Source organism: Amblyomma americanum, chromosome 2, assembly GCF_052857255.1.
Source record: "Amblyomma americanum isolate KBUSLIRL-KWMA chromosome 2, ASM5285725v1, whole genome shotgun sequence".
NCBI lineage: Eukaryota > Metazoa > Arthropoda > Arachnida > Ixodida > Ixodidae > Amblyomma > Amblyomma americanum.
The window spans coordinates 8,112,378-8,140,237 of record NC_135498.1 but is presented as its reverse complement, the minus strand read 5'-3'; the positions used below and the strand labels follow the sequence as shown (position 1 = coordinate 8,140,237).

Genomic DNA, 27,860 nt, shown 5'->3' with positions numbered 1-27,860 from the left:
CTCAACAAACCAGTTTGTGAGTTCCTCAAGTAACACTGTTTTCTGTCTAGAAAAAGAGCCTAATGTCACTACTCAACATTATTTCTTACTTTTCCAACTTCCTACTGCACTCCAAACTACAGTAGAATCTCGGTGAAACGAACCTGCCTGATACAAATTTCAAAGTGATACATTAAAAAAATTCCTTGGCCAGCGCACATTGTGTATAATGTGCACAATTTCAGGTGTTCAAAAGACTCTCCTATGCTCCTACGGATATTGTGAATGCAAGAGCTACGGCCCCATCACCGAAGCCACGATCACCAATCATGCAGCACTCACTGTAAGCAATGGGCGGTGGTGCATGGCCCATACATCACCAACATCATGATCACCGGTCGCATATAGCGCACTGTGAGCACTACAAATAAATGCTGTCAGTAAATTTCTGTGAAGGCATTTCCCATGCTTCAGCAGCAAATTTTGGTTGTCTTTATTTATGATACGAATTTTTCGGTGTGATACAAATATTTTTTGCGCCCCCTGAGATTCTTATCACCGAATTTCTACTGTACTGTACTGTCGTCAAAGGTGCCAAGTAAATCAAATGCTTTGCTAAACAGCTCAGCTGCGCTATACTAAATTCTGAGTGGTACAGTCTATGTCTTGAGCACTTCCTGCTAGTATAGAAAAAAATTTGATGTCCTCAAGTTAAGTTCACAACACTAGCATGGCAACATGGAGAACAAGTCAACACATTTACACTGCCTTCAATGTGTTTGCGAAAAGGGGTTAAAGGCGATCAGGTCAAAAATCGGCAAACAGCATCCCCACTAAACACAATCTTGCAAAAATGGTCAAGTGCACATGTAGAGCTTGTACTCTTGACAAAACTGTTCAATACAGGAAAGCTACATAGCAACCTGAGTGTTACAACATTTGGCTCCAGGTGAAAAAACAAAACAAACGTAAACAAAACATAAAACCAAACCACCTGCTGACTTAGCATCTAGATTAATAGCCAACAAATACAATCAAAACTGGAAAATCACCTCAACAATAACATCCTTTAACATATGCAACCTCGTCACAATTGAAGCCATGGGAAGCATTTAAAGTTTGAAAACCTTAATGAAAGAGCACTCACCAGGCCCTCAGTGATGATATTCCGCAATGCAATGATAACTCTTGAGTGCAATTTGACTAGAGCCCAATAACAAAGTACAAAACATTCATAGTCTTCCAAAAGGAGTTAAAGCATATTTCAAAACCCCCAGATATGTACATGAGAAACTTGCTTTTGACAGTGGCACAAAACAGAACTGGCACAATGCAACCAAAATTAATTACTAAACCACTAGCAACAAGAATCAGCAGTAATCACTCAGGGTTGGTCCAAGGCGCTGAAATTTAGACAGTGAACACATAGAAACGTAAAAATGAAGGACAGACCCATCAAAAACGGGCCCTGAAACACTTCCCCTGCACACTGAAATTTCTTTGTCAAGACTTCTCTTTTTCTCAGCATTTCTGATGTACTGGAAGGCACGGCATAAACATATGCACTACCTCGTGGCGCTTCCAAAACTTGGCTAAATACGAGTGAGCACACCCTTCAAGTTTTACCTTCTTTTTGACAACATGCCTATGAATGCATTCTCTTCTCCTCTTGCACAAAGAAACCTTAACGATGCCACGCTACATTCGGCAACAAAACCGAAGGGAACAAGTCAAGAAATACATAGAAAAGGATGAAAGGAAACAGAGGGTGTGTTTCACAACTCTTAACATTGCAGGCACACACCCAAAAAAAGAGCACTGCTTTGTTCGTTAATGGCTAGCATCCGAAAATATACAACATTATCTGGTGAATGTGCAATGCGTTTACCAAAAATCTTTAAAATACTCTTAAGTTATCAGCCAAAACAATATGAATATAAGTTAAATTCGGTGGACTGAGTGTTCCTAATTCCCATCCAATGTAACCTTCAGAAAACAATGTTATGGCGAAACGACAGAAACTATCTCAAAGCACTGCAAAAGTTTACGTAAGTGTAGCCATGTACAGGTCCCAACAAAAGTTTTCACAACATCGAAAACACAAAAAAGCTGAATTTCCCCACTGACTGGAGGTATGGCCTGGCACTCAGGTGTGCACAATGCTGACAACATAGGGAAGAACAAAGCATGTGCACAATGCTTATAACATAAGGAAGAACAAAGCATGCCTTTAAATGTATGGTTGCATGCTTCTATTGAAAGAAAATAAAAGGTTTTGTGTTTTCTTTGTTGCAAAGCTTTTATGTGCACCTTTACATAAACCCTAATATGTGTAATGCATAAAAGAAGGGTTAAACATATTTGCTGCCAGGTTTGCCAGGTCCCAAACTAAAAGAAACGCATTCAAATTGTAGAAGTAGCCCAAAAAGCAGTCAACGTGCAGTTCAGATGTCAAAAGTAGTCAAAAATGGCACCATGGCACCAGAAATGTAATAGTACCAGAAGCAGAAATGTTGCCAAGAATTTATAATTGTTGTAAGACACAGGGTAACAGCACCTGTGCATAACTTGGAAGCGTAAGAGCACTGCTAAAGAAATAAAAAATTAATGAAAAGCATGGAAACACAGAAGGAATTTTTGAAAGGAACTGAAAGTAACTAAAATGATTTATTTTGACTTTGCCAGAGCAGAAAGACTGAGTTCCTGAGGTACGGTAATAGTAATTTTAATTCCCATATATGTATACAGAATGTGTGGCACTGCTTTTTTTTTTGCATGAAATTTATTCAGTGCTCTGCACACAAGAGCATGATTTGATGCACATATTGCTCTTGCCTATTTTCTCTTGTGATAATTTTGGTTTTGCTACTTTCTGTTCAAAGAAAAGGCCTGCTCACTAAATGCAGGTATTCAAGGCATCGGAAATAAAACCTTGGGCTAGGTTTCTCGTGCCACATGGCTTGCTTTTCAGCCATGTATCGGGGTACCTATGGCTCCCTTGATGGTCCTCATCTCTACAAGATAAGGAGAGCCTTAGCATATCCCTTTCAAACCCATTTTTGGTTTTCACGGGTGCCAGTGTCCTGCTAAATAAACGAAAAAAAAAAAACCCTGCAGTCTGAAGAATCTTTTGCCTTCGGGCTCCATTGGCGCCATGACTAACACATGGTCTGCGTTATGGCGTTATAATGAGCTGGGCCGCTTCAAATAAAACAATTAGCAGTCAGTGCCAGTACTGTTTTCAGTGTTACTTCTGTGTTCCATGTCGTTTTTTGCGCTGCCCTCTACATGACTGCGTTCCTCAGCTGGCACGTGCCACGAATGACTAGTCAACGGAATTGGAAGCAGTAGTGTACGGAGGAAACAAGGTAGCAAATACAAGGTATCAATAAATAACAAGTCACTTTCTTACTTCGCTGAGGTGCGCTTTGAGTGACCGGTGATGGAACATGCTTTATTGCTACTTCTAGGAAAACCTACATAGCAGCATTGCATAATTGAGGGGGAAATTTTGGAGTCGTGCCAGGGAGGAAAAGACCGGCATACATTTATTGAATTCAGGAGCAAGAAGTCTGATTTTAGGTTTTATGGGGTTTAACGTCCCAAAACAACTCAGGCTATGACTGACGCCGTAGTGGAGGGCTCTGGAAATTTTGAGCACCTGGGGTAAGAATTCTTAACATGCACCGACATTGCGCAGTACAAGGGCCTCTAACATTTCACCTCCAGTGAATTGCAACTGCCGCGGCCGGGATCAAACCTGCGTCTTTCGGATTGGCAGCCGAGCACCATAACCGCTGAGCCACAGCGGCAGCTTACAAGAGAAAAAGGTGTCATCAAGTTTCATCACGGACATGATTAAAGGTAATTTTTCAACAGCACGGCAAGTACAACAGGATAATGGTGTTTATATGTAGCATTCTGGAGTACTGAGTGTGCTCCAACTAACGGCGAAAAGGGAGTAATTATTCCATTATTCAGTCCTCATTTAGATTTCAAAAGTAACCAAAAAGTAGCCAAATAGCCATGCTTAAAATTCTGCACCGAAAAGGTCCCAAAAGTAGCCAATTTGGCACTAAATGGAAAACCTGACAACCCTGCTTGCAACCTACTGAACATATCTGTTTTCCATACACATATTCAGAGCTTCCTTCTAGGTTAAGAATAGAAATAAGAGCAAAGTAGCTTTTCTTATGTCAGATTCCCATGAACTCATGGACATGCAAGTTGATAAAAATTAAGTTACAAAAACAAAACCATGCAAAAGTTTTGCTGCAAACTAAAATATTTCCTAGGAACAAAAGTATAGTGCGACGGCCTTGTGAAAGAGCATCCGCATCACATTTGGGAGGTACTGTGCTGAACCCCCATTGCCACAGTGTACCCACCGGTTTACTAATGGGCACAAGATTTCCCCCGCCAGGTGCTCCGCTTTTCCGGAGTGAAATACTTGGAAAAAGGGTCTCGTATCAAACCGAGATGAAGCTGCAGTGTCCTTTTTCAAGCCATGCACTCTGTGAAGCCGAGCAACAGGCAGGGCAATGGCTATACCCTTTGAGAAAACCGGATGGTAAGCGGACAGCAGTGAGAGCTGATCTTACCACATCCCAAAACTGAGGCGGGTGCTCTACTCCGAAGCCATGGCTGCAGCATACTTTTGCAGTGCAGTAAAGGTACAACGCGGTATAGGAACAAAACTATATACAAACATTGCAAAACAAAGTGCAAATTGCAAAACAAAGTGCACATGCTCTCGACTTCTCTACGAACTACACTTATAAACAATACATCTTATAATTCACATCATGCCTAAGACAAGGTGATAGAATGATGCTCTGGTGATGTTAGTGAGCAAATAAACAGCAAGTAGGCTGCTGACTATGCTGTTCAATCTTATCTTTCGTGCCTAGTATACAAAAAGGTGGACATCATTTCTATGAACTGCAATTTGGGCAAATAAATCACACTGGTTAGCTCCCCCCTCCACCCCCCACCCCACTCAAGCACAGAAAACAACTTATAAATAGCAGTCTAGCTTGCAAGAACTCAAATACGTGATTTAGTCTCAGACCCCGATATCACATGGCAGCCACTCTTTCACCCAAAAGCTAATCTGACATCACATATCCAAAAACAAAACAAAGCTTGGTATTAATAAAGTTTTGTCAAATCAAGTTTTCATGTGGCTACAGAGAGTCTTTTTTGTGCAAACTTTCTCTCAGCAGTGTGCAGTTGGGCTTAGTTGGTACAGATTTGAGACCACGATAAAAAAACAGCCATAAACCTGGAGCACAAGAAGAGGCGACATGAGCCTACAGGCTGTTTTTTATCATTACCTCAAAATCTGTATCTGCACCCAAGAATTGATCAAAACAAGTCATCTGACCATGTTTGTTCCTCCTATACAATGCTGAGAATACAGCTTTAAGAAGGCACAAATAAAAAAACAGATGACTGATTGCTTTTAAAGCTTGATTACTGAAGGAGATTATAATGGCACAAATGTTCCCAGCATTCTCTGCTATGAATATTTGAGATGCACTTAAACATAATTTCTCTGTCATGAAAGCAGCTATTGATGAAGACAGATAAAGCATTTCATTTGTATATTATTCAAGGTGCACAGCCAGAAAGGCAGAATTTGAGTACTACTGTGCTGAAGCCAGTGTGAGCAAGGACACACAGAGGAGGACCTCATGTTGAGTCCAAGAAATGTAGAGCTCACCAAATGAAAGGCAGAAGAATGAGCTTGCCAATGAACAGTGACACACTTATCTGTCTTCTAATGCAGCAGCACTTCAAAATCCTGCATTATTCGCACTTGAAACATTCAAGTCATCGACAACTTTTTCCAATATCAATCCCTCTCCTTGAGCCACTGTGGACACCAGCACGCCTGCAAATGGTATGGCAATATCACGCACCTGCAAATGGTATGGTAAATTCATGTAACAACACCCATACAAGCTAACTGAATGAAACACCATTCCTTTTAGAAAATTTATGCTTTAATATAGCTGGAGAATGACAGGCCAAAGCTATTGGATCATTTATAATGCTTAGAATATAAAACTTAATATTACAGCTGCATTCACAATAAAATACTACCACATATCGTACCTCAGTTTCAAAATTAAGGTTACAAATTAAAGCAGAGAGCTGTGCAATATGCTCTTTCCCAAAGTGGCTATCAAACCAGTAGTCAAACAAAAATACTATGACATTTAAATTGAAATTTGCATTGCAGGAAAAACCTGAGCAAAACAGACACCTGGCATTGCATCTATTCTAGCCACCATAAAACGGGGCAGCAATGGAGCCAATTGAATCCAATCCAATGTCACTTATCAGCTAACAAAAACCTTGTTTTGCCAAATGTGATGTCACTCATCACAGCTTGCGAAATATATTCCCACAAAATGTTTTCGGACCAACACCGCCCTCACTTGGGACCACCGCTCTCACGAAAATGGGGCTTCACGGCAGATCAAGGATGTTGTTCTGTTCGTAGACAGACTGTGTAAACTTGTAAACTTTGTAAGCTTCCTCCGAGACAGATGTCACCAATGCCCGCAGGTTCAACTTTTCATCTGGCAACGCCTTTGCAAAAAGCTGTAAGAAAAAATATTACAAATTAAAGTGAAATTGCATTATTATACAAATAACACAAAACACTGTAATTAATACCAATTAATTTAACTAAATGGAAATGAAATTGGCAAACATGGAGTTAGCTATATCAGTACAATATGATCATACCACTGCAGTGAACTTCCTTGCAATTCGAAGTATACCTGCATTCTGTAAGTACACAGTAATTAGAAACTATTATTTCTAAAACAAAATATTAAACTAAAATTTCAATAAAGTCTATTGCTACTGGAACTGAATCCTGAAAACAGTAAACAAGCTACTTTACTCTCATCTGATTCATTGGGTTTGCATCTCCAATGACTCGTACATCTTTTTTTTCACAAAGTTAATTGCACACCAGACTACAGAACTCTTTTTAACTCAGCGAACTTGTCAGACTGCAACACGGTACCTCTTCCTCATGTAACCACCTCAAATTATGTCAATTTATACTGTACTAGATGCACTCCAGCATCACTAATTAAATTTCAGTATGTGGCTAATTATTTATGCTAGTACTCCTGTCGAGACTGCACTCTATTTTTCAGACTTCTACATCTAACTTTGCGGAGACCTGTTTTCCCCCTCCATTTCGACGCGGCCGACCATCTCCATCGGCGTGCTTCGGGACAGCCACCCGGCTGGGCGAGGAGGGAAGTCTCCCTCATTGGGGAAAGGGAACGGCGACGGGAGCGCCACCTCGTAGGTTGCGGAATTCTGCGGAACCGGAGAGAGGCCCTTCGGGATCCGGCCAGCGTCGTGACCGGTTGCGGCCGCACGCTCCTGCCACCTTCCGCGGCAGGCGCACGGGGATCCGTTGTGCCTTGCCGCTGGACTTCTGGTTCCAGGCAGCGAAGCGAGCGCAGCAAACGCGCGCTCTGACCGCCTTCCCCAGCAAATGCTAGGGAATGGCTTTGCCCCAAGAAAGCGGCGCACACGGGAAAACCCGGCCGCCATTATCGGCGCATACAAACGTTCGCCGCCGATACCTCCGAAGTCGCGCCCCTGCCCCAGCCGGTAAGTCGGAAGTCCTTCTTACGTAGCCTTCTTTTTCCGAGGAATGCCTCGTTGATGTTTTGTAGCTAGCTGGCCCACTCTGTGTATTGATTGAAAGTGTAATAAATAGCATATGAGTGTTAACGCTGTGTCGTCCCTTGCCTTTGTCGCCCGCCATATTTCCACAATGGCGCCCCAACGTGTGGCAAGCTCTTGGGACGAGGGACGACAGTCAGTTCGGTTCGTGGAATGCCCGCCCGGATTTGGAACAGCGTTAGGCCTGACCCGAATTCGGAGTTGCTAGCAAGGCGAAGATGCTTTCTTGACAACGAGATGAGCGTAATAGCAGCATGGGAGGATTGCCGTGCATGCTACGCTTTTGATGAGCACTTCATCGGTACACCTGTGGAAGGTGAACCTACGAGGTCCGCTCATGGAAAGCGAGAACGAGACGTCCACGGAGAACAGCAAGCCAGAAGCGAGTGAATGCGGAAGCCTGGAGGGTGGCCCGATTTTTCTTGTACATAGTTGTAAATATTCTCTGTTCTGTCTCTTTGGCTCTGGGAGCCGGGTGCCAAAGTCAGCTGATTTGGATTTCAGTCGTGATTACAGGAAAAGCACCGGGGCGCTGCGACACCGCGAGAAGCGGTAAGCACCGTTCGCGTTAGGGTCACCTTGGCAGAAACGTATCTCCTCGTGGCTTTGTGTTCTAGCTATTGTCCTTGGCCCTTTGTTGGCACCCGGAAGTGTAAGAGCGAGTAGGCCTAAGGCTCTTCGGGAGCTGCCTGTTGCTTTTGGGAGGACACAGTCGTACCGTGGTAAAAGCACGCGCAAACGGGCTTGCTTGTTGTATATTTAACCTCGCTAGAGCCGAGAGGTCTCGCTCAACTACAGAAAGCTGACTTTGTTCGAACGAACTTATTTTTTGGGCTGCGAAGCGAATTTATAATTTCGCGGAACCAGAGACGCTAACGCAGATCAAGTGAGCTTAACATCACCATGCCGGAAAGCGAACCGCGAATGTGCTTCGACCGAAGACAGCCAGCTACGTTCAAATGAACCAAGCGTTCGGGCGGTGCCGGATAGGATTGTTTGGCACTTGCATTGCTCCGCATTTAACCAAATGGTGAGTTTGCGCGGTCTCCATTGTTTTTGATTCAAACTGTTGGAGATCCTAGGAGCGATATGCAGAGTTCAAGAGAAGCTGCCGGGGCCTGCTGTCCATTGTATGGGTCCCTGCCTGCTGCCTTGCGGCCGTGAGTCATCAAGCTCTGGAGTCTCTGACGAGCAGTTTGCAGCGGCTACAAGAAGGGGGGGGGGGGGGGGGGGGGGGGGCGGCCCCTCTACCTTCCAACAAAGGCGCGTCGGCGCGAACAACACCCTCCCGACACGCTAATTTTGGATGCCTGCCGCGGGACAAGGACGGGTGCCCGGTGACCTTGCTGCTCATCGGATGACCCCGGCACCCCGCCTGTACGAGCTGTCTTGCAATCGTCACCGCAATGCTCGTGGCCCCTTCGTCGATGGCATCCATGGACGAGTTCAGCCGTGGGCCGACATTAAGGGGGGAGGGATGTGAAAACCTGTTTTCCCCCTCCATTTCGACGCGGCCGACCATCTCCATCGGTGTGCGTCGGGACAGCCCCCGGCTGGGCGAGGAGGGAAGTCTCCCTCATTGGGAAAAGGAAACGGCGACGGGAGCGCCACCTCGTAGGTTACGCGGAATTCTGCGGAACCGTAGAGAGCTCTCGGGATCCGGCTAGCGTCACGAGCGGTTGCAGCCGCACGCTCTCGTCACCTTCCGCGGCAGGCGCACGGGGATCCATTGTGCCTTGCCGCTGGACTTCTGGTTCCAGACAGCGAAGCGAGCGCAGCAAACACGCGCTCTGGTCGCCTTCCCCGGCAAATGATAGGGATTGGCCTTGCCCCAAAGAATGCAGCGCGCACGGGAAAACCCGGCCGCCATTATCGGCGCATACAAACGTTCGCCGTCAATACCTCCGAAGTCGCGGCCCTGCCCCAGCCGGTAAGTCGGAAGTCCTTCTTACGTTGCCTTCTACTTCCGAGGAATGCCTCGTTGATGTTTTGTAGCTAGCTGGCCCGCTCTGTGTATTAATTGCAAGTGTAATAAATAGCATATGAGTGCAGCTGTGTCGTCCCTTCCCTTTGTCCCTCGAGCACGTACCGCATCCGCGGTTAGCGAGCGGGAACGCTGCATCTGCGGAGCGGGAGGGCGGGGCGAAAGGCTTCGTTTTCCCCGTATTTCCACAACTTTTGGGCAGCCATGTGGCACAACTTCAAGAGGAGGTTTCGCTAATTGCTCGAGGCAGTAGAGAAACCAAAACACTGGCGTAAGCAATCAAAGATTATGAATTGCAAGGAAACTATCAACAGCCATTAAGGCAATTTGAAACAGGGTCCTTTGCACTATAAGACCTCATTTTCCAAACGCTCAAACTAATGCAATCAACAGCAACCTGATGCAAACGATCATCAGCAACCCCAGCTAAGTCCACTCCTAGATCTAAATTTAGCTTTGTTTCACATCAGCCATGGTCATGCTATTCCAGCTAATTTCCTAAGGCCTTTGAACACTTCCTATCAGCTCTGTCAATTTGAGAGAACATGAGCTATCAGTCATGCAGATTTTATGTTCTATTTCCCTTTCCTCTTCTCGACTTCAGCTAGAATAATACCAGCTTGCACTGGTCCTCTAATCCACATTGCTTTCTTTTTTTAAGCTTTAATAAAAGACTAAGAAATTTCCTTTCCCTCACTTTTTGTGCCATCCTGCTGTGACTATTTGGTGCAGGTACACATACTAACCACTTCGAGTAGCATCTCATTATCTAATGTTAGCTACAGCTCTTACCAAACTGTTGCAGATTACTTTCGTTTTATCCACATCAATATTTGAGCCTAGTTTAGTACCTTGACTGACCCTGTCCTCCAACAGTCATGGTAATTCATCCCTTATCTGATAAATAACCTTCACCCCAGCAAATGCAAAGCACCTGACCGAGGCAGCAGTCAAATGTGTGATGCAGAGAGTGCTGAGAATCTCTGGACCCAGACAGGTTCGCAATAGAAATTGAACCTGGCAACATTTAGTGCTGCTAAAAGTGCTATTAGGCATTAACAGAATGTCATGGAACAAATCAAAGTACGAATGACGGATGAGATATAATATTGTCACTGATAAACGTAGCAAGAAGCGGGAAACACAGCCGTTTACTAGGGCAAGGCTTGCCGAACCGCCGCACTCATTCACAAATCAAAGTACGAATAACGGATGAGATATAATATTGTCACCGACAAACGTAGCAAGAAGCGGGAACACAGCCGTTTACTAGGGCGAGGCTTGCCGAACTGCCGCACTCATTCGAGACAGAAGACGGCGTTCGCCACGCGCTGGGAGACAGGTTCGGCCACTAGGTGGCACTGGCAGAATGTCAGCAGTGTGGCACTGCCCCCCTCCCTTTCAAGAGGCATCGACTCGATGCCGCACGCGAGGGGAAAAAAAAAAAAACGTAAGGCGGAAGGTAGCAGCGCAAGTGTCTTCGCGGAAAGGAGCTAACGGGAGTAATATGGCTTCATTCGTGCCACGTGCACTACTTCGGACGTCGGTTGTCGAGACAACCGGACAGTTCCTTGAGGGAGCACCTCGTAGGTCACCGCGCTGAGGCGCCGTAACACCTGGTATGGACCAAAGTAACGGCGAAGAAGCTTCTCAGAAAAACTTCTTTTTGGGCTAGTTGGTGCATTTTTTAACCAAGGGAACGGAGCAGCGCAAAAACATGCAATCACACAAGAAGGCCTTGACACGACACAGCGCTCATGTCGTGTCTAGGCCTTCTTGTGTGATTGCATGTTTTTGCGCTGCTCCGTTCCCTTGGTTAAAAAAAAGTTTCTCAGAGCGCCCTCGCAAACGGATTGGGCTCCATACCCAGACTTGGTCATCGGGTGTATAAATCACCTCCCTGCGGCGGAGGTTGTAGCGCTCGGCGTCTCGTTGTTGTTGGCACCGGATTTGCTGTCGAGCAACTTGGCGAGCGGCTTCGGCGTCACGAACAAATTGTTCAGCGTCCACGACAGAAGAGGCAGTAGGATCCGGAAGAAGCACAGAGTCCAGCATGGTCAAGGCTTCGCGGCCATGCACCAAATGGAATGGAGTGAAGCGTGTCGTTTCGTGGAGCACAGTGTTGTATGCGAACGTGATGTAAGGCAGTATCTGGTCCCAGTTCGCATGGTCATCGTCGATATACATAGCAAGCATATCGGCAATTGTCTTGTTAAGCCGCTCAGTGAGTCCATTTGTTTGCGGATGGTAAGCTGTAGTCTTGCGATGGCTGGTGCCACTGAGTCGAAATACCTCGCTCGTAAGTGCCGACGTAAACACGGTGCCCTTGTCAGTTAATACGACTGTTGGGGCTCCGTGACGAAGCACAATGTTGTGAATGAAAAATTGTGCAACTTCAGTGGCGGTGCCACGGGGAAGGGCCTTGGTCTCACAGTAGCGGCTGAGATAGTCAGTGGCAACAGCAATATATCGGTTACCCATGGAAGACTCCGGAAATGAACCGAGTAAGTCCATGCTGACCTGTTGAAATGGGAGGCGCAGTGGATCGATAGGCTGCAGGAGCCCGGCTGGTTTAGTCGGCGGCGTCTTCCGGCGCTGACACTCACAACAGGTTCGCACGTAGCAGTGGACAACCGCAGCAAGCCTGGGCCAGTAGTACTTGTGGCCTATGCGTGCTAACGTGCGGAAAAACCCGAGGTGGCCCGAGGGAAGGTCGTCGTGGCACGCACGTAGAACTTCGTCACGAAGCGTTGTAGGCACTACAAGCAGATAGACAGTGTCTGTTGGGCCGTAGTTCTTTTTGTAGAGGACACCATCGCGCAAGCAAAACGATGACAGTCCGCGCTTGAAGAGTCGAGGTGGTGATGGAGCGGTTCCCTCGAGGTACTCGATGAGGGGCAGCAGCTCGGAGTCGTCCCTCTGTTGGCGGGCAAGGGTGGGTGTGGTGACAGCTCCGAGAAAAGCGGAATCGTCGTCGGACTCGTCCGTGGGGCAGGGAATAGGAGCGCGCGAGAGACAGTCAGCATCACTGTGTTTCTGGCCGGACTTGTGCACGATGGTGACATCAAATTCTTGTAACCGAAGGCTCCATAGAGCAAGCTGCCTTGAGGGATCTTTCAGGTTCGCCAGCCAACACAGTGAATGATGGTCGCTCACGTCCCAAAACGGGCGGCCATACAAGTATGGTCGAAATTTCGTAACTTCCCACAGCACAGCCAGACATTTCTTTTCTGTGGTGGAATAATTGACTTCGGAACGGGATAAAGTGCGACTGGCGTAAACAATCACGCGTTCTAGACCATCCTGTCGCTGAACAAGGACCGCACCGAGACCAACGTTACTGGCATCAGTGTGCAGTTCCGTGTCGGCCTCTTCGTCGAAGTGACCAAGCACAGGCGCACATTGGAGACGGGACTTGAGTTCCGTGAAGGCTCTATCCTGGTTCTCGACCCAGAAGAAGGGTTAAGCGTCTTTCGTCAGGCGGGTCAGAGGCTCTGCTAGCTTGGAGAAATTGTAAACAAACCTGCAATAGTACGCGCAGAGGCCCAAGAAACGACGCAGGCTCCGTTTGTCTGTTGGCTTGGGGAAAGCAGCTATGGCGGCCGTCTTTTCGGGGTCCGGACTAACACCTCGAGCGCTCACAATGTGACCAAGAAACTTTAACTCGTGAAACGCAAAGTGACATTTTTCTGGCTTGAGAGAGAGACCAGCAGAACGTATGGCCTCGAAAACAGCACGCAAACGTTTCAGATGCTCATCGAATGTGTCAGAGAAGATCACAACATCGTCGAGATATACGAGGCACGACTGCCATTTCAGGCCAGACAGCACAGTGTCCATCATTCGTTGGAATGTGGCAGGGGCAGAGCACAAGCCAAAAGGGAGCACCTTAAACTCGTACAAACCGTCGCGAGTAATAAAGGCGGTCTTCTCTCGGTCGCGTTCGTCGACCTCTATTTGCCAATACCCACTGCAAAGGTCAAGGGATGAAAAGTAGGTGGCATGGTGCAGGCGGTCTAGGGAGTCATCAATGCGTGGCAGAGGATACACATCCTTTTTCGTGACGTTATTGAGGCGTCTGCAATCCACACAGAACCTGAGGGTGCAATCTTTCTTCGTGACGAGGACAACAGGCGATGCCCAGGGGCTCGTGGACGGTTGTACGACGTCGTCCTGAAGCATTTGAGTAACCTGACGGCAGATGGCGTCACGTTCTTTTGAAGACACGCGATAAGGGCGCTGCCATAGTGGTCTTTGGTCCTCTGCAACGATAATTCGGTGCTTGGTAAGCAGCGTCTGTCGTACCTTGGAAGTCGATGCAAAACAGTCACGGAAGGAAGAGATGAGGTTTTCCACGCAGCGTTTCTGACTGGCCGAGAGGTGCGGGTTTACGTCGGTCGGAATGGCTGTAGCCGTCGTCTCGTCGAAGTCTGACGCGGTGGACAAAGAGCACTGCCTGGTACACTCTCCAAGATCGTCAAAATAAGCGATGACCACTGTCTTCGTTAAATGCCGTGGTTCACAGGCAAAGTTGGTGATTAAGATGTCGGTGCGACCGTTGTCAAGTTCTACTAGGCCTCGAGCGACACAAACTTGCCGAGCGAGTAGCAGCGACACGTTCGCTTCAGCGATGCTAAGAGTGCCGGTGCTGTCATTACACTCGACTGTGATGAACTCGCTGGCTCACGGAGGGATCGTTATGTGGTCGTCACATACATGCAACGTTAATCTGCTGGGCACGGTGTTGGTGTCAACGGCTCGCTGTGCGGAAAAAGATACCATGAGCTCCCGAAGGTAGATGACTGCGCCATACTCTTGAAGGAAATCCATGCCCAGAATGAGGTCTTTCGAACAGTCACTTAATACGGCAAAGGAACCAGTGAAAGTAAGACCGCGGATCTGGATGCGACAGGTGCAGACACCGATCGGCGTCACTACATGGCCACCAGCGGTGCGGATCACGGGTCCACACCAAGGCGTCAGAACCTTACGGAGGGTTGTGGCGAGCTGCCTGCTCATCACAGAAAAATCAGCACCGGTATCAACGAGTGCGGTCACTTCATGACTGTTGGCGGTTACACAAATTTCAGCAGCAACTAATCGTTCGCAGCACGTCGGATCGGGTCGCCGCCGCTCGGGCCGTCGCGCCAAATCGTTGGGTGGAGGCTGTTGACTCTGTGCAGTGGCGGCGGCCCTACCCCCGGAGGACGCCGTCTTCAGTTTTTCCGGCGAGGGGATGTGCCTCTGAACTGACCAGAGGATGAGGGCCGACTGGGCGAAGCAAAGCGCCTTGGGGACGGAGATTGCGATTGGCGCCGCTGCGAGGTCGAGGGCAGCACCTGACTAGCCAGGTACTCCTCTATGTCCTGCGGTCTTTCACCATAGCGCGGTCGAGGTGCGTCTGGTGGGAATCCTCTCATACCCAGCTGCCGGTACAGACAATTCCGCAGAATATGGCCGGGCTCCCCGCAGTGGTAGCAGAGCGGGCGATTGTTGGATGTTTACCATACGTGCACTTTGCTGAAAGGAGGGCACAGGTTCTGCTGCTGCTCGACGGGACGCAAGTAACGATGGGGTGGTCGTGGTTCAGCAACGGGGCGAAATGCTTGCGGCATGGGGGCAGGTCGGCGCAGGGCATCGCTGTAGGACATCACGTGCGGCTCCGATAGTGGTGCTGGTGGTGGCTGCACCGCCCGCCGAATTTCATCACGGAGGACATCGCCTGTAGAACGTGTGCTTGCCGACGGAGCATCCAAGTGGAGGTGTCGCAGTTCTTCGCGAACAATGCTCCGCACAAGCGCTCGCAGCGCCTCATCCCCGGGACCTGGTAAGGACGTGCAGTAGTGAGCAGCCGCTACATTTGCCTGACGGCCGTATTGGGCACTCCGTTCTTGCAATGAACGTTCCATGCTCGTAGCTTCCTTAGCGAAGGCGGCGACGGTTCTCGGAAAGTCGCGCATGAGGCCAGCAAACAGCTGCTCCTCTACCCCACGCATTAGATGCCGCACCTTTGTAGCTTCGGGCATGGCCGGGTCGGCCCGATTGAAGAGGCGGGTCATGTCCTCAATAAACATGGCCACGCTCTTGTTGGACTGCTGTGACCTGAAGCGAAGGGCAATTTCAGCATTTTTCTTTCGCTCGTTCGAGCTGAATGTAGCGAGCAGCTCACGGCGAAAAGCTGCCCAGTTGGAAAGGGATGCCTCGTGGTTCTCGAACCACGTTTTCGCCGAGTCTTGCAGTGTGAAATAAGCATTCATCAGCTTCTGCTCGTCGTCCCATTGGTTGAATGCAGCAACCCGGTCAAAACTGGCCAACCAATCTTTAACATCCTCGAACCGGTCGGCGTGGAAGTATGGTGGCGACCGAGGTGCGAGAAGGACGAACGGCAGGGCACTGCCAGAGTACTGACCTGTCTGGCTACCAGTGGTGGAAGTCATAGCTCGCACAGGCCTTGTCAATGGCTCAAACTCAGGTTGCAGGCCTCGTAGGCGACGGCTGGCTTTGTGGACAGGTGTGGCGTCCGCACGTCGGGGAGAAGCGTCAAGGATTTTACGGGGTCAGCGTACATAGGATGGTACCCAGCACGGCTCCACCAAATGTCACCGACAAACGTAGCAAGAAGCGGGAAACACAGCCGTTTACTAGGGTGAGGCTTGCCGAACCGCCGCACTCATTCGAGACAGAAGAAGACGTTCGGCCACGTGCTGGGAGACAGGTTCGGCCACCAGGGGGCACCGGCAGAATGTCAGCAGTGTGGCAATATATATATAAAATCTAGCCAAAAAAGAAATCTTGGCGCAGTCAGTAGTAGTATAAACGTAGACCAATGTTTATACTATATATATATATATATATCGTTTTCAAAGAATCTGCTCAAACGACCTAGACTTTCATGAAAACTCCGAACACATGCGCAACGTGCTCTTAACACAGCGCTATCCACATTCCCTTATTGATGACGCCATAAGCAGAGCTTCAAATCTTAACCGTAGTCAAATACTCCAGGGGCACCGAATAGATAACCGAAATGATTACACTACAAACCTTATCCTCACATTTAACAGTAACGCACCGAACATAAACAGAATTCTTAATAAGCACTTTAACATTCTCCAGCAAAGTCAACGACTATCGAAAATATTTACATGCGCACCCCGCGTGATTTACAGGCGTGCCAAAAACATTCAGAACCATCTAGTCCATTCCAAGGAACACAAAACCCCAAAATATGGATGCTAGCCCTGTGGTAAAGATCGCTGCAAAGTTTGCAAGCACATGCAGACTACGTGTTCCGCAACTAGTACGAGGTCAGTTTTCCAGCATTCAATCAACGGTAACTTTGACTGCGACTCATCAAACATTATTTACCTTCTTGAATGCACTGTGTGTAACCAGCAATACATAGGACAGACAAACACTGCATTCCGCATTCGATTTAACAATCACCGCGCACACGCCAAGTCTCTCCCAAACCTTCCCCTATCCAAGCATGTAAACACAGAAGGACACCCATTTGACCAACTAAAAGTAACAATTATTCAAGGTGGCTTCAAAAACAGGCGAGAACGTGAACAACGTGAATCCTATTTTATCCACAAGTTTAATACTATTCAAGAAGGTCTTAAAGAAAAGCCTGGTACCCTTTCTTTTATTCACGACCTCCAAACAAAATAATACTACACTTCTCGTTAATTGGCTAACTCAGATATACTTTTTATAACTCCTAGTGTATATCCCAGGCAATCATACCCCTCCTTACTTACACTATCCTGCCTCGTGCAGTATTGATAAGCTTTTGACGTTCTTTCCTTACATTTTCCGACAATTTGAAATCTTTGTACACAGCTAGCCCAGCCCTCCTCCCCTACAAACAGGTATTCCCGGGGAGGTCGGTTCAACGACCCGCCCAGGGAGAGGGGTGCACCGTTCAGTGAAACCCAGACCCCGTGAGTAAGTTCTTACACATGTGCTCGTTAACGCAGCCCACTCCTTCCTTAACGTTCTAGCCCTCGGCGCACCGGAAATTAGTGAGACCCCCAAAAGGCGCCTGGTTTGGCCTGTTCGTCACTGCCAGTGTCATTTGCGCAGCGGCTCCTCTTTGGCCACGCATCTGCAGCGGCGCCATTTGTGCTTGTGCATTTTGTTTGTGTGTTTTGTTTGCACGTTTTGCTTTCGTACGCCTGTGGTTGCCCGTGCTGCCCATGTCCCCCGCACAGTCTTCCCCTCCCTTTCTCTCGTTTTGCCATCTCCTTTTGTACCCCACCCTTCCTTACTATACTAGTTTTCCCCCTTTTTTTCTTTTATTCCTATTTTTTTTGCTTCCTCCCCCAATATTGTCCCTGTCTGCTCCCCGCACCCCCATATTTATTTATTTTTTTCAATTTTTTGAACTGTTGTTGCTATTTGCGTGTTACACTCCTTTCTCCCTCCTCTTGAGCTCACAATCTTAAAACGTCCATCTGATGCGAGACCACTACAGTCCTGAAGAAGACCGCACCGCGGTCGAAACGTTGATAAATAAAAGTGTCTTTGTAGAAGTGCCCACTTCTCTTAAATCTATATATATATATATATATATATATATATATATATATATATATCAATCACAAATTATGATCTAGTAAAGGGATAATTTCAAATTTTTCTAACCAGTATGCCAAGACTGCAGAAAAAATTCACATTTTCCCCAATGACTAATTATGCAATTTCTGTCAGTTCCTAAAATATCCACATTGTGACTCAGCACTATTTTAAAGTCTAAATTATACCTCTTTTGATTCACTGCCATAGTAATAAGTGATTATGTAAATGCATCACATATTTTAGGATTTACAAAATTTATGGTTGCAAAACAAGCAAATGAAAATTGACACTCATCGGAGCCATACTAGGGATACCATAAAACATAGAGCCAAAAAAATTAATGGATACCTGCATTCATTCTGCATTCCTTGACTCGTATTTTTCCACACAGGGTTCTTCAGACAGTAGTGCATTTTACTGTATCCTAATTTGGGAAAATTGCACCTTTCAAAAACGACAGCTGATAGTGTCCAGGTCGCATCCCTACATGTGGACTCTGTGCCTGAAGTGCTTGAGACTGGGCTAGTTGCACCTAACCGTTCATGTTGTCGTCTTTAACTCTGCCTTTGTCAATCTTAGCAGCCCATGTCTTGCATATGACAGTGCCTAAGGGCTTAAAGTGCTGAAAAAGGGGGGTCTTATCCGTTGCCAAGCCTATTCTCAGTTATAAATGAACTTGCCAAGTTTCATCATTTCAGCACAAAAAGGCAAATTTTTTAGGCTCCATTTCTAATTATAGCAACAACATGTAACTTGATAACTTCCCTTTTTATTCTGCTTCATAAACTGTTGATTTAAATCACACAGGTACCTTGAAATTAACACCCTTCATGTGGCATGTAGGGTGGTTTTTTATGCCAACTAGTGAATGCTAGCAATAACTTTCAACAAAGAATAAGCTTGGGCATATATTCTCTGTCATTTTCATGCACATACTTTTCAGCAGTAATACATCAATTCTTTTCATTAATTTCTAGCATCATGAGCATATTTGGGTATTTATCCGACCAATCCTAGCACTTCAACAATAAAAGTTTCAAACATTGTGCCTCGGCTTTTTGTATGAAATTTTGTACATCCTTATAAAACAATCAGCATTATGCATAGGAACACTAATGAATAAGCATTCTTGAGGCCTAAACATAATATTTAGGAAGAAAAACTGTTTTGGAAATAAAGAGTAGCACCTGAAAAGGTCAAGAATAATGAGGTGTCTATAATTACGCTGGAAATGCTGACCCTTTAGCACAACAAAGCACAGTGCAAAAGTGTCACCAGCAGAGCAAAACAACGGCAACATTCAGTTTCATTCCTATTTGTCAAAAAGCATGATTAAGCAGCAGCCAGTTGCAGGGTGCAACCCGTCCAGCAAATGGTGCAAGCAGTTACTCGACTAGCAATTATTCAGAAACACAAAAAAACAAGCATTGTCATTGTCATCATCATCATTGCATCATCTTTCCAGTTCTGTTCTGATTTGGGACAGTTTTGAATCAATAAACACACCTCTAGGAGTGGTAAAGCCACTCCAAGTGTTTTTCATAGAAATTCAGTATTTCTGGCCTTTGAACTCAGTGCCCTACGTCTCCCTTTACTAGTGGTGCACCCATGCCTACCATAACTAGTAGGCACTGCAAATACAAGAAATCACACTGCAGATACAAGAGGTTCCAGGTGGGTGCACAGAGCCATGAGCAGAATATATCTTGAGTAAGTCAGCCAGAACAACAAACCATGGCTCAGATGGGATGACACCAGATAACAAACAAGGCACTGAACTCATTTCCAACCACTTTCAGCAATGGCACTAAACACAACTTCAGTATTTTCTGTCTTCTGCTGCCCTCCTAAAAAGGCTCAGGTAAGCAGCTTGACAATCAGACAGCTGGAGAGAAAAATTCAAATGCAGAGAGAAAAATGTCCCAACCTCCTGAATCTTGGGGAGCGTCAACATGGCGATTGAGGCACCCTTCCTGATAAGCCACGGGTGATGTTTAGCAAGAGTCTGGTCGTAGCTCTCCTGTGCCAGCTTTCCGACAGACGCGTCATCATTGGCAGTGCTGATAGCCCTGCAAAGAGAACAGAAAAAAGAGGCAAGCACCATAGATTTTTTTCTTTTGTACAACTTAGGTATGTATGCTCAGATGCAAGCAAAAGTACACAATTAGGAAGACATGGGAGCATAACTGCAGCACAATACCTAATTTTCTCAAGCCACACCAGGCTGAACCATTCTTCAAATACCACACCAGTTTTAACGGGGCTAGCCACTACTACATTATCATAGTCACCACAACTGATTTTCGACAAAGCTTCATCTCAAAAGCTGTGCAACCTAACAAACCATAGTTTTTTCACAGACCATCACACAAGCATGCGTACACGCACACTGAAAAATGCCTTAAATGTACAGTGAAACCTTGTTATGGCGAACAAGTAAAAATCATAATATAGTTCGCTATAGCCGAAATTCGCAATATAAAATTTTGTCCGAAACGCGTGCAACAGCGGCGCAATTTAGTCATTGAAGAGATAGCAAAGCTGGCGATCATCACTAGAGAAACGAAGAGATGTTTTCCCAGTTTTTGACGGCGTTTTGAAGGCACTCGCGGATATTTCAAACACCGCAAAAAAAACGAGCACCAGTCAGGTTGGCTTTCCAGCACAGCATCGCAAGCACAGGTTGGACGCCGGCTGCAGTGGCTTCCCCGCACCACAACCATGTCGCGTGGAAAGCGGTATGTCGAAGCGAAATATATCACCGTTTTCACAACTTCCGCGACAGCAGGCATGAGCGCAGGATTGTTACTGCAAGCTTTCAACCACCTGCGCTGCTGCTTCCAGGGCGATATCGATGGATGCCAGATACCAGAGGTGTGAACGCGTGCTGACTGCCGGAGTGCAACCCACACGCCGCTGTTGGCGAGTGCAAGATAAAAGTGCCAATCTTGGCGCGAATGCTTGCCTCATCAGTACCAGTCACTTGTGAAGTGCAGCGAAGCCTGCCGCCTACATCCATACAGGCATAGTTTGGCGCTGGGGATTTCGATATATCCGTTTCATGGCCAACCTCATTCGATATATAAAGAAGAAATTGCGTGCATTTGTCAAAAATATTTAAGAAGAGATCAATACAGCCAATAATTCGTAATATCCGTGTTCTTTATATCCAGGTTTGACTGTAACTGCATTCACACATGCTGTTCAGTTCAGTTGCCATATGGTTGTGCAAACCTGTGCAAAGCTCTGAAATATGCATCTGCTGGTGATGACTGGTATAAAGAAAAAAGCCAGATGCTAGGTTTAAATGCGGCACTTCCAGGTGCCACTTCAGCTGCCGCTTTCCATGGAAAGAAGATAAAGAATTGAATTGAATTATGCAACAAGATCCTTCTTGGCTCAAAGTAGCTGGGGCTAAGCATAGCGGCATGTGAGAAAGGAGAGAAAGACATCAAAGTTGGTATGAAACCCAGTAAAGTCAGCGCTGCCTAGCGATAACTCAGGAGCAAGTGTATGCTAGCAAATGCTGTCCCCAAATGCCACATTGCAAGGGCCATAATCCACAACCACAATGACACAGTTGGCACATTGGTTGCCCCTTTCCTGGCTGAGAAAGTGTACACACGTTCAGCAAGCTGAGAAAGGCTTTGCTGCCTGTATAACCATGATGCTACTAGAAATGTTGCAGTAGGGATATAATGTTCCAAGACGGCATCTCCAGCTACCCACCGCTTCACGTCACTGTCAGTTGATGGCACATCAACGAATACTTGGAATATTAATTTTTATATTCCTACATGTTTGTAACTCCACAAGTTGGCACTCAGGAATATTCATAAGGTCCCATACTTATCTGAAAAGCCAAAGGATTCACTTAGTTCGCTAGCTACAAAGTATTCCTTTCGCAGTGACGCTAAATGTGTTTCATTCATGACTAAAGTAATGTAGGTATCTCAAACGGACAAGTACTCCAGGTTTCCTCACATTAGACACACATTGGCTGGAAGGAGTTCATAAACAGTGTGGTCAAAAGTGAACACAAGCCAATGATGTAAATAAGCAAGTCTTCAAAAAATTAGCAAGACATACAGAGGGGGGTATCAGTGACTATGTGGGTTTATGGAGGAACAGTGTGATAACATTGTGGAGACTGACTTATACAATGCATGAAGTGCATTTCTTGCCAAGTCATGCAGCTTCCATTAAGCTGCTATATACAAACCACTGCAATGAAAATGCCAACCCAGACCACAAAGATTCTCCCTTGTTCCTTTCAACGGCTTATAGAGCTTAACAGGACACACAGCACTATTATGCAACACCGCATATCTGACGGATCAAAGTCCTTTCATCGCTTCCACAATGGATCAGCTTGACCACATAAAAAATAGTACAAATCCACTTATCAAAAAAGGCTTAGTGATAGTTTTCTTTACGTTACATAAATCTTGCCATCCACTTCTCAGATGCTAGTTAAAAATTCTTTTGGTAACATTACCAATCACCAAGTATAACAAATCTTCATAACACTTCACTCTGCCTTGCAGTATGGTACCGGTAAAATGTCCTTGCCAAGGGTGGCACTTTTTATGCCAGTGGGAAAGAAATATATGACACTCAGGTGAGGCCTGCAGTGATGTCCAAGCAAACCATACTCACTTGAAAAGGCTGGCGACAAACTCCAGTGCCCTATGCAGCCGGAGTAGAGTGCGTGACCCAGATGGCTTCTTCTCGTTCGCAATTATGTCCGCCTGTTTCTCATACTCAATCATAGTATTAAGTGTTTCGTAGTTGTCTGCTGTATCAGGTGACTGCCGGTATTCCTCCAAAATGTCCAACTTGCTCTTCACATCCGAGTTGATGAAACCGAACAGTGAGCCCAGGTCATCGAAGAACCTGGCAAGGAAGAAAACCGTCTGATGCACAGAAGACAAAAGATAAAAGAGCAATGAAAAAGAAATGAGCTATTTCCAAAAGTTGCAGAAAAAGTGATAAAGCAAAAATTGCACACAATGTAAAATCACTGCTTCCTTATTAAATTTTTTGAGGCAGCAACTGTGTGAACAATAGTTCCATGGCACACTGCTGGTGGCCATGTTGCTGTTTCTAATCTTCACCAATGCTACTGATGTTTGTTCAAACATCATTCATGTAGATTGAGTCTCTGATCATGACATCCTTACTGGCAGCATTATTCACCCATGAACCATTAGGAAAACGCTAAACAAAGGAATCAAATGCAACAACAGAAGTAAATTTGATGGAATGAACCCAGAACTAACCCTTTTTGTAGATCGGTTCCTGAATATGTTCTTGTCACGTACACCCAAACGAAAATTTGGTCATGTTCGAAAATGTGTTGGATAAACTAATTAACAGTCCAACCATAACCATTAGGCAGCACCAGTTCTAAACCATGGTTTAACCAGCAAATTCATCCTCTAAACAACAAAACATGGTGATTATATAGGTAAGCCAACAAACACTGGCCCTCAGATTCATCACTTATACATAGTGTGACAAAGATCACCAAGCTTAACTTACATTCACTTATCATCACTTCTTTAATGAATACCTATAATCTATGATGACTAGCAAACGTACAAAATTTTCGCAGGTAATAAATCCAAGTAATCATCGCTGTGTAGCTTTTACTGATATTACAGGCACAACAGTTCCCAAGTCTGAGTATGTGCAGGTAGCTATTAGCAAAACATTTTTATCAGTATTCACCTGTGAAAATGTCACATCCTAACGTAAGTGCACTTTCCAATATCATGTCACAAATAGCTGTTTTTGAGACTGGTATCTTATCACTATAAAATAAACTTCAGATTTTATCGGTGCCTGACTGTGTTGATTTTGATAACAAGTTACTTAACCTTCTCATGCATCCAAGCTTCATACAAGGACATGTATTTATCTTACTATAAAATTCTTCCAGTTGCTTGCAGAGTGTCACTAGCCACGTGGTGTCCTCATTCAATCAATCGTTCAAAAAATTTCTGTTGAAAAGGATGGCCTGAGGCTAATCAAGCCTAAGTGGCGAAAATGAACGGGTACAGTACCGTAAGACAAATACGCGTCCTCAAATGAGGCCCGTATGCATGAGACGGCTAAAAGTACATCACAGGGAATTCTGGGAGTCTAGTGTGCCCTCCTTTCAAATCGTTGTCATGCAGCCTAATTCCTAATGACTAGCACACAGGCAAAGTCATGCCCGGTTTTAAGTTCTGTAAATGTTAGTCACCACCTAACTACCAGCCCAATTTGTTAACAAGCACATCTTCAGACTATTGGAACGTGTCATACACTTCAAAATTGTAACCTACTAAGAACAGTGCGACAAATTCTTCATATATCCATGCAACTTTCTCAAGGGATATTCATGCGATATGCGGCTAGCTGGATTTACTAATGTCCAGCTTCCACCCACTGATCCTGGCAACCACAACTCAGCCAAAATTTTTACATTTTCCATATCCTTGCATGGACTGAAGATTTCCTATCATTAAAAATCCAGTTCACAAGTACCAATACCTCTAACTCCTGTTTCATTCAGTTCACACCCCACAAGCGACTGAGCTTGCTCCATTGCTTTCTTTAGTTAACACCAGTTATTAGCTTAACTGCATGTCACCCCGTGTAAGGCTTTTTGCCGATGACAGCATTATTTACCGTAAAATATCCACTGATGACATTCGTCAAGCACTGTAATCTTTCCTATATGAATTAAATTTATGGTGTCCAGAGAGACAGATGGCTATAAATCATACTAAAAGTGCATGTAATTCACAAGCTTTTCCCAGGTTCCAACCTCTTGCTCTACAGACAGCCACAGTGCTGAGCTTACTGCCACATATAAGTGCCCTGCGGTCAATTTACAGTTAGAGTCAGGATCATCAGACAGACTAAAACATGCACCCTCAGACTTAGATTTTCATGAATATCCCACACTAATCCAACATAAAATCAAATGTCCAACAGCCATCCCAAACCCAAACCAAGACAACATTATACATAACTCCTGCAAAACCTTGCTGCTCACTTCATTTTTTCAGACTACGCCCTGTACTCCAGCACATTGTGCTGAATTGGTTCTTGTTTATCATTTTTTATAACTTAAACATCGTGGTTATTAACGCGATGACTTCTTTCGATCACCCCAATAAATTTCAAGAACTTGGGCACCTTTTTAAAAACCATGATATACCTTGTGTGCCATTTACCAGCACTTTCTGTACACTATATATTAGTTCTTTTTTTTCTAACCGTGGGGCTCTTTGTTTTCTCTCCTCATATTGAATTTCAATGCTGTTCTGTTTTTTTTTTCTACTGACTTTTGCAACGCTAAACGTGCACTAAGAGAAAGTTGTTTGTTACGGGGTGGCCAATGTTGCAGATGATTATAATTAATTCTATTCAAATAAGAAAAGTGCACCATCCAAACTTGGTATTGAAAAAGCAAGACTGTCGTATGCCATCTCTGCGTGGAATTCCAGCGCGAATAGGCGAGCGGTTTAACCGATAGAAGCACTTTAAGGTGTGCGTTTAGAGTTGGAACATATCTGAATAAAGCTTGTGCAGCTTGCGATCTCAGCCCAACGCGGCGCCTAATTTGCGATCGAAGGAAGTAAGCAACCGGCACGTAAGTAGTACATACAGTGGGCAATGGACGTATGCAGCGCGGTCAATGAAATGCGAAACCATGCAACGCCATGCTTCCTGCCTAAACCCCAGCGCAACGCAAAGGATGTCCGCAAAAAGCGAAAGGCGCCTTAGAACGCACGCAAGCATGCTGTAGCATCAATACGATTTCATTTCTTATCGCCAGCCCCGCTGGATTACAAGGAGCTATCGTCAGTGAACAACGGTATCAGACGCTCTTCACGTCCCATAATTATGGCATTGCTAGAGGTTACACGCACCAAATGATAGCATGAAAAACAGGCTAATGTTGTTTGCTATGACCAGGAAGTACACTAAAATTATTAAAATGCATACTTCCTCCGCGGCAAGAAAACAGCTGTGCTCTAAAGCTCGCACAGCGTCAGCTTACTTGCTGAGCTCCCTGTAAGCCGTAATGTAGGCGTCCATGTCAAGGTCGCCTTCATCTTCCAGACAGTCCCTCAGGTTATCAATAACGATTTGAAGGCTAAACACTGACATTGGAAGATCTCAAACACCTGGGCCAGAGACACTGACGCTAACACGGTTTGAGCGGTGGCTCCCAAATTGAGACACGATTGCGAGCGAAAAAAACAAAACAAGAAAACTGAATGTTCATAGTTGCCGCCCCTATTGCTTATTTGCGCTATATGAGAGAAAAATATTCATTACGGTTTGCGGCGTAAACTGAAGAAAGCAAGAGCATGGCCTCGCAGAAATGCCAATAGAATGTTGAAAATTATTCGAGTGAGAGCACCCGATAAATTAAGATACTGATTGAGAGATTGAGCGTGAGCCGCAAGTTGGGCACACATTGCAACGAAAGCCGCTTGAATCCAACAAAAGTCGGTTAAATGTTAAACGGTTAAACCCTCAGAAGTAGCAGAAATGTTGAACATAGTTGAGCGCAGTTGACTGCAGAGAACTATCGGGGATTTCGGTAATTAGTTATGGCATAAGTTAAGCCAACATCTTGTTTGGACGACTGCACCGTCTTGACTCTAAGGGGTTGCTAAGAAATTTCATGCACGGCGAAAGAAGACAGCAACGAAACAGGGGTATTAGCCTTCGTCATTCTCACGGACGTACTGCCTTACTCGATCTTGCCTCATTGCACTTAGTAAATTAGAACATATAAACAGGTTGTTTCTGTGAGTTTTAGAACTGATTTAGTAAATGAATTACGACTGTAATGACGATAAGAAAGGTAACTTTCACGCGAGACTGACCATACAGCTACCAACAAAGACTAGCTTGTCTAAATGCAGCACATACGCTGTGTTCGCACACCAATCTGGTTTTTGCTGTGTGATGAGGGTGAAAACTGAATGAGAAAAACTGATATAAGCAGGGGTTGGAGTTTTCGGTTTAAACTAGAAAGCAATATAACAAACGTGGCAAAACCAAATTTAAAAAAATTCGGCTGTCACAACAGGGTCAATATTCGTAAGATGCATGCCACAGCTTTCTGGCTATTGAGTAGTACGAGTTACAGAAGCCAGGAGTGTACCGAGACATCCGGATCGTCGAATAAAGCAGCGACGTTCAGTCTTCGTCAGTTCAGAGCCCGAGAGGTCTGCTTCAAAGCCATGTAGCGGGGCCCTTGTAGCTTCCATGTATAGCCAAGCTTTTGGAGGGCACAATATCACACTTCCGCTTATCTTCAAGAGGGCTGGTATGTCGAGGACGCTAAACGAGCCACATGTCGCCCAGAAGCAAACCGCCCCGAGCTCTATAAACTTTTGACAAAAAGTGTCCATTTTGAGGCACTATAAAGTATAGGTACTTTATAGACACACGCCGGGTGCAAATCGAGAGGCCCTACCACCTCATCAATCTTCATCTACTAGCGTTGTGCCTTCTGCTCCCAGACTGGCATTACCTTCTCAAAGTGTTACTTGGTTGAGGACCTTTCTCCGAG

The 27,860-nt window shown here is 45.6% G+C and overlaps 1 protein-coding gene across 1 annotated transcript; it reads right to left on the bottom strand.

Annotated features, from left to right (window-relative positions):
- Positions 1–6,323: 6,323 nt before the first annotated feature.
- On the bottom strand, positions 6,324–26,549 carry LOC144120503 (ceramide-1-phosphate transfer protein). The gene is made up of 4 exons (XM_077652949.1): positions 26,331–26,549; positions 22,931–23,167; positions 20,199–20,340; positions 6,324–6,591 (listed from the first exon to the last, which is right to left on the bottom strand). Exons 1-4 carry the CDS (start codon positions 26,438–26,440, stop codon positions 6,457–6,459), a joined length of 624 nt encoding a protein of 207 aa, XP_077509075.1. The 5' UTR covers positions 26,441–26,549; the 3' UTR covers positions 6,324–6,456.
- Positions 26,550–27,860: the final 1,311 nt, after the last annotated feature.